The sequence below is a fragment of the Lingula anatina genome, chromosome 2 (assembly GCF_051362555.1).
Source record: "Lingula anatina isolate TDL-2025a chromosome 2, LinAna3.0, whole genome shotgun sequence".
Classification (NCBI taxonomy): domain Eukaryota; kingdom Metazoa; phylum Brachiopoda; class Lingulata; order Lingulida; family Lingulidae; genus Lingula; species Lingula anatina.
In genome coordinates this window covers 46088962-46096730 of record NC_141768.1, presented here as the reverse complement: position 1 = coordinate 46096730, position 7769 = coordinate 46088962, and the positions used below count along the sequence as shown (strand labels likewise).

At 31.3% G+C, this 7769-nt stretch overlaps 1 protein-coding gene across 1 annotated transcript; it reads left to right on the top strand.

Moving 5' to 3' along the window:
• The first annotated feature begins 1624 nt into the window (after positions 1-1624).
• On the top strand, positions 1625-7710 carry LOC106161806 (uncharacterized). Its single transcript, XM_087006614.1, has 8 exons — positions 1625-1767; positions 2611-2793; positions 3078-3323; positions 3675-3848; positions 4203-4445; positions 4829-4992; positions 5640-5811; positions 6361-7710. Exons 1-8 carry the CDS (start codon positions 1671-1673, stop codon positions 6372-6374), a joined length of 1293 nt encoding a protein of 430 aa, XP_086862740.1. The 5' UTR covers positions 1625-1670; the 3' UTR covers positions 6375-7710.
• Positions 7711-7769: the final 59 nt, after the last annotated feature.

The following is a 7769-nucleotide window of genomic DNA, read 5'->3' as shown; positions in this document are numbered from 1 at the left end:
ATTTGATCCTAATTTGTTTGTGGTATGAGGTAGTAGAAACAAAATTAATCATGAGGATAAGGTGGCGTCAGACAAAAAATACTAGGTCTAACTGTCCATTGGAGAAACATGTACATAAAAAAACTCATCCAGTTTGATACCATAATGGAAACATTACTCCCCCCACCCCAAAACCCAGAAACTCCTCTCTTTCTAAAAATCTACAATGCTCATGAAATCACATAATTTTACTGTATATTGGAAGCTTGGCAGTTTATCCAAAGATATCAATAACATGTAGAACAACAAAGCCATTGTATATTCTATCCCTACAGGCATGTTTCACAATCATATTTTTCATGAAAAAATTTTCAATGATTTTCACTAAGAAGATCATACTGAAAAAATTCTATCCCTAAGGCTTAAAGTTAATTATTTCAATATTATATATTTTCTTGGAAATTTTTCAGTAATTTTCATTACTAAATGTATAGCATGTCAAAAATAAAAATAAATATATAAAATAAATAAATAAATAAATAAATAAATAAATAAATAAATAAATAATAATAATTAACAGATACTTATAAATACAAGCTATAAATCTCAGATCTACAATGTATAAATTTAGACATTTCTTACCGATAATACATGAATCTTTTCAGTTTTCCTCAATTGATTAACATGCTGAAGCGATAATTGTGGGAATCTCATTTTCCTATACACAATGATACATATTTTGAATGTCAAATACAAGGAACAAGGATCCATGGAAACTAACCAGACTGCCAATCTTGGTGATGGAAAAGTCCCTCATAATACTGATATTTGGTATCCAATATTTCCCCTCATTTTTCTAATAATAAAAAGAGGTATGTGAAACCTCATTTTAGAACATATTTCCTGCAAGATAATACTCAGACACAAAAAAGTCCGATCAGAAATTTGAGTGCCTATCAAAAGATCTTCCAACTTACAAAAAAAAGAAAAAGAATAAAATTGTTATCCTTCTTCCTATCATTTACTTCAGGAATCAATAAATAAGTATTTTGTTTTTTTAGACAGACAACTAAAAAAATTAAAGAATGGAATAAACTGATCAATAATTGGAGCAATAAACAAATGATTAAAATAACAACTTATTTAACAAAAAATGAATATCAAATATACAGTATAAACAGTAACTGCATGAAATATATTAGACATACCTTTCACATGAAGTCAAAATACCTTAACAAGAAGATTGAATTAAAAGACTGGATTAGCAAGAATTCATGACTAATAGTTCAAATACACAAATTATCTACTTGTATATCTGAAAATGTTCTTTCCACTTTCTCTACTTTCCCAATATGTGATGATTGTTAATGTCTAATTTTATGTTCTCATCTCTTTTTTTCAACACTTCCACTAATTCTATTGTTTTTCTAATGTGATCCTGAAACTAGTATTAGAAACTAGATGGACAGGTACAGGAAGTGGAGAGTGCTGGTCAGGAATGGAATTACTAACCATATACTGGTCTCAATTTTCCAAAATGACATATAAGATGAAAATAATGCACTTAGCTGTTTCACAAACCTTGTATATAAAAGTATTGACCCTACATGTATGCCTTCAGTTTATTACTGCCTTTACTAAGAAAGTATCACTGCCAAGCAACGATAGATCTGATATTAATATCTCAATTTATGAACAGTGCAATGTGTATTTATTCATTCATGAAAACTATGGGATACAGTGGAATACTCATATCAGCACTTCTGGTTTTAATTTCAACCACCTGTGGTAAGTATACACATATAGACTTTTATGAGAGAAAAAATAATGTTACTAAAAAACATCTCTTTGATGGTCATTCAGTGAGAGAAATTACATCTTCACTGTATCACCAGTAACAGTTTAGAATTATATATATTTTTTCTTTTTTCATTAGTTTTTTTTCTTCTATTTCTGAACTGCTATATAATGGTAACAGAAAACTGCTGAAAAAACTATGTATATTATAAATATTTTACAGAGACTGTAGCGGTCTCAGAGATGTGAGTTAGAATACTGATCATTGTGGTAGTTGAGACAGAGCACAATGTACTAGATTGACTCACCCTGGAAATTGAGGGCATTTCCCCCCGCCCACAGTTTCCGATCTATTGTGCTAGTTGTGAAACCGTTTCTGAAAGTGAAAGTGAATCATAACGGAAATATTCTTTGATTTCGCTGACACAACAGTTCTGAAAAAGTTAAGAATTTTTAAAAGTTTTTTTTTCAGAATGTTCACACTGTTCATAATGGACTAAGGTTAAATAATAGTAAAGTGGAGTTCTACAAGATTATTAATTAACTTTACAAACACACTGGGGTATAATATATTGTACAATGTAGTTAAATATTAACCACAGAACTTGCATGATATAAATGGAATAAAATCCAAATTACTTTTTTGAGATATCATTGAAAAAAGGCATGAAACTATTTTTTTACATGTACATGTACCAGATTTAGGGAGCTATGTAAATTATAAAAAAATACTTTTAAATGATCTAAAATGTGGTGACAAGTTTTTGACCATCTAAGAGTTCATTTTACTGTTGATCCTTACTCTTCGTTACTCAGTAAGCAATATTTTTCCAGATGGGGTTGTTCAACCAGAGGCAGCATATACATTAACAGAGTGCCGAGACAAGGGTCTCCAGCCGTGCTTTACAAGGGCAAACTTTGGTGATTTTGTCAATGCTACTTGTTATGATCCTAAGAAAGAAATCTGCTGTGGACAAGAATTGTGGCCAAATCTCCCAAACACAAAATGTTGTTATGGTAAGCTGTTATTTAATTGAAAATAGCTGTTTAATATTTACAAAAAAAAAAAAAAAAAAAAAAAAAAAACATTAAAAGGGATATTCATCTTAACTGAATCACCCTTTATCACCCTTTTTGCAAGAAATTATAACATTACTATCAACACCAAATAATTTTTGCCAGTTATGACTTAAGTTCACCAATAAAGCCTTTCAGTAATATGGCTAATGAAAACTGGAATTCTCGCCCTCTGAAAGTATACACAATATCAAAATTAATCCATCGATTATTTCTATTTTCAGAAGCAAAGTTGGCCTATAATACAAGCAGTCACTTTTGTTGTGGCAGCTCTGTCCTAGAAATCAGCTCCAACAAGGCATGTTGTGACCAGAATGTCTACGACACGACTAGCTATACCTGCTGCAATCAGACACTTCAACCACTGACTTATGGGAAGGATGACAGCAAATGCTGCGGTACCAGGATTTACAACAAGACCTCAAAAACCTGTTGTAATGACTTTCAGGTGGTGGACAATGGGACGGACTGTGAGTAAATTTTTGAAATTGATAATGCTGGATAAATAGATAAAATAAAAGATATTTAAATAAGTGCATTTATGTGTTGTTAAATCAGATGGATATAAACACATAAAATATTTTTGAATAGATAATTACGTAACATTGATGCAGAGTTTTCAAGGAATATATAGTTATTAAAAAATATCTTACTAAGATATGTACTGTTGCTATTACTAACTTAATGTACTTTTAAGGTATATATATAATACCAAGACTTTTTAGCCTTGATGGTTTCTCAATTCTTTATTTAATGCACTTAGTATAATCTCTCGATATTCAAAGTACAACGTACAAAGATAGTGATTATATTCTTTATAGGTTTAACACAGTCTTGCAGCCTCAGAACATGTTCTAAAAATGGTCTGCGTGTCTGTTTTACAAGAGCACATCAAGGGGACTGGTTGCATGGCAACTGTTTTGACCCTAACAAACAAGTTTGCTGCAAAAGTTCACTTTTCAATAAAGATAGCGATGACACAGAGTGCTGTGAAGGTAAGTGAAGTAGTTAAGTGGTTTTTTACTGATAACTTTTAAAATAAAAACTTAAAAAGAAAATAAACCTGAACCTGTGTCTGAAATGCACTGCAAAATTATGAATTCATTTTAATCTGTTTTACTTAGAAAAAGATGTGAAGGCTTAGAAATATGCTAAAACATTGAAAAAAGTGTCCTTTCAGATTTTCAGCCTGATAGAGCAGTACATAATTAAAAATGTACTATTTGTAATGCTTTTTTTTGTGTGTGTGTGTTTGCAGTTAACACAAAAAAGTTGGCTGTTTTAATTCAAACATGTTTATTAGGTTTTTCTTGTTGAAGTACATTTTGATTTTGTACATATTTTCACAGGTGTTGGGATCTACAACAAAAGCAGTCACTTCTGCTGCAACAACCAGATTCTCAGTAAAGCAGACAACCCCAATCAGGCATGTTGCAAGGGCGATGGCATGGAAGCCGTTGAAGGAAAAGTCTACAACAAGTTGGAGAACATCTGCTGTAACAATGCTCTTCAACCTCTGACTTACGGCATGGGGAATACTGGTTGCTGTGGTGCTGCTACCTATAGCATCCAGACCAGGCAATGCTGTGGAGGTATGGAAAGTCCTATTAGTTTCTATTTATCTACGTATTCACATACAGTACCCCAGTATATATAATATATATACATGTAAACTAATATTAAATTGTCAGAAAATACTTCCATGCTTGTAAAACAACTTGAATGACCCAATTTAGTTCTTATTTTTTCAACTGCTTTTTACATAACCCCATCTACATGATAAGTCAGAGACACATTATATATATTTATAGTATATTTGTGTGTGACTATATTCTTCTGCTCTTTTAATTAAAAATATACAAAATAATAAAATGAAAAATTTTTTATGCTATTCTAGAGGTTAATTTGTTTCATTGTTCATTTAAACACCTAATTACTTTTTATTTTACTATGCAATTCCTTTTTTTTTCCACAGGACAAGTGCGTGGTCTGGACACACCTTGCTGTGGCGACGCAGTCCTGGGGGATGGCCAGATCTGCTGCGATAACAAACCTACTCTAAAACGCCGCCCTGATGATGATACTTGTTGTACAGGATATAGTATAGGCCAAGTGACCACCTACAACAAGCACAGGGAGGTAAGTTGTAGTCAAATGAGAATAGTACCAGGGTGTACCCCCCCCCCCAGAAGTTTTAAATTTGTTTAAAAAGGAAAATATGCACATTATACCATTATAAAAGACAAAGCGATGTCAGTTTCTGTCAGATAAACAAGAAAAATCCTTCCCACACATACCAAGGGTTATTATGACGGTTGTGAACACATTAGAAAGAAAATTCCCTTCTTTGGTTCAATACATTTTCCTGGTCTGCATTGTTCAATCTCTGTGATTTCCTCTTCCTGGTTTTATTCAATATCATATGATTTTCAATATCGTCTGTGTATGACTCATTCACTACAAAAGATGGATATGAACAGTAGAATATATAACACCAATCATTCTTTCTATAATGGTAATACAAAGAAAGTAATGACCAAACTCTAGTGCAAATATTTATGTATTTTCAGTTTCAAAATCACTTGAAGTATACGTTTTTTTCCTTTCATAATAGTACACTAAGCAAATGAAGCATGACTTAGTCAAAATTTTTATCATTGAAAAGAAAGTGATGGTAAAGGTACACGGTTATTCCCTCTTTTTATCCAGTTTTAGTTTCAGAAAAAAAATTAATTAACAAATAGTGCACTGTTAGAATGCCCTTTAAAAGGTCATTTTCTTTTCAGGTTTGCTGTTTTGGTAGAAAATACCCTGTAGGGACTGAAGTAGAAGGGTGTCCTATGGTCACCGATCAAGGAACAACAAGTCAAGTCAATAAAATTCAACACCAAAGACCTAAAATACGTGCCACGAGAAATACTGGAAGTAGAAGGAAGTCTAAACTGCTGGAAATTTTAGGTACATAAATCTAGTGAATAAATACCATCAATCACCATCTCTGCTTGCTATCACTACTATCAATTTTAGTTTTCAGTTACCCTAACCAATCATTTTAGGATATTGTTAAGGAAGTGATTTCCCCTTATTTCTTACTGAATCTGAAACTAAGAAATTTTTTCTGTTTTAGTTACGTATAAGCATGTAAAGTGCTTTTGAATGAAAGAGTTTTATAGATTAAAATCAGCTTCTCATATTTAAGCAGAATTTCATTTATTATCAGCTTTTCTGTTTCTTTTGAATAGATATTTAACATCTAAAATCAATTTCAGAATTCTGATGCTCTTTGTTTTTTCCCAACACACTAATACTTTGCACAGCTTGCTTAAAAACGAAAAACTTTCAAGAAATTAACAATTAGAAATTCTTCTAACATTGATGATCTCTCTCCGCTTAATTCAGCTCCGCTTATTAATATTGCTTCCAGCACTCATTGTGGTGATCTTTGGCACAACTAACTAAACCCTGGGGGAATAGTACAATAACAGAGGTTCAATTCCATCTCTTCAGCTCCATCCTTGTGAAGAGGGGAGTCATCAACACTGACGGAAAACTTGGATAAAACTGCTTAGTGAGCCATGGATACAGACCAATGATGAAAATAAACAGTTTTGAAGAAAAACAGATCATCTATTGCATTTATAGACCAGTTGGATCTTTTGCACAATCCAGTGATGCATTTTCCCTAATATGTGACTTCATGTTATTCACCAAAGTAGATGGACTTGAAATGGACTAATGAATATTTATATGGTTTTGCAGTTCAGAAGAAAAAAAGAACTCTTGCATTTATTAGTAAAAGCTTAAATACTGGTTAAATGGGATGAAGGTTATATATTATATGTTGTTATGTTAATTTACACTTGATGTTTTTATACTCGTTTCAAGATCAGCAACAAACAATGCAACTTGCTTTTGTCATAAGTTAATAATTACCTAATACTAGTATGTTTGTAATGATGTCTTTTTGATATATTCCTGGTCAGTGCTTAAATATATATCAGATAGAATATTTATCGTGAATTTTACAAGTATTTCAACATTTTCTGGTATTCAATTTACAAATTACATAAAGGCAATCTGTGATATATAGATACTTTGTATCAAACATATATAAGTATATAAGGCAATTATGTTTCTTGCACCATTAAATGTAATGGTCATATTTTTGTCATTTTTTAAGTTTTGTAGTTGAAGGACGCACGATTTTATTTGACCTCAGACATAGTATTGTTAATAATTAAGCATAATTTTTGATAAATTCAGGCCAGTCTGGTAACATTTTTGAGGAGATTTTTTGAGATATTGACAACTTTTTACAATTGTTAACATTTACATGATATTCCACAATTGTTACTCGTTGAATTTAAACTAGGTAGTTTTGTTTTCGTTTTTAGAAAACACGAGTTCCAAATATAGACTAGTCACTGTACATCTGAACTGATACAAAGCATAATATAGACAGGACTGAAAAGGCAGTTTTTGGCACATTGAAATGGGCTACACTGTGACACACAATCAATGAAACCAGCTAAAGAAAACACTTGTTAACTATTTAGAATTTCATGTTATCGTATTGATATATCATATTTACATATCTCTACTTTGTTAATTATTAGTCTTCCCTCCATTGTGTGTTTTTATTCTGTGGCTGTTTTATTTTTTAGTCACAAGTACATGAGTCAGTTTTCTATTTCTTTCATGCATTTTGAATAAAATGTTTTAATCTAGTAAACCCAAGGTGCACTTATAGTTTATTATATTTAATATGCATTCTAACTTATTTTCAGTAAAATAAATTAAAGTCATGTTTTACTGTATACATCTTTATTAAGTCATTTCATTGAAATTTTCACAATAACAATTAATTAAAATTGATTGTCTGCCTTCACTTTTTTCCTCTTTTCATCTCTGTTAAA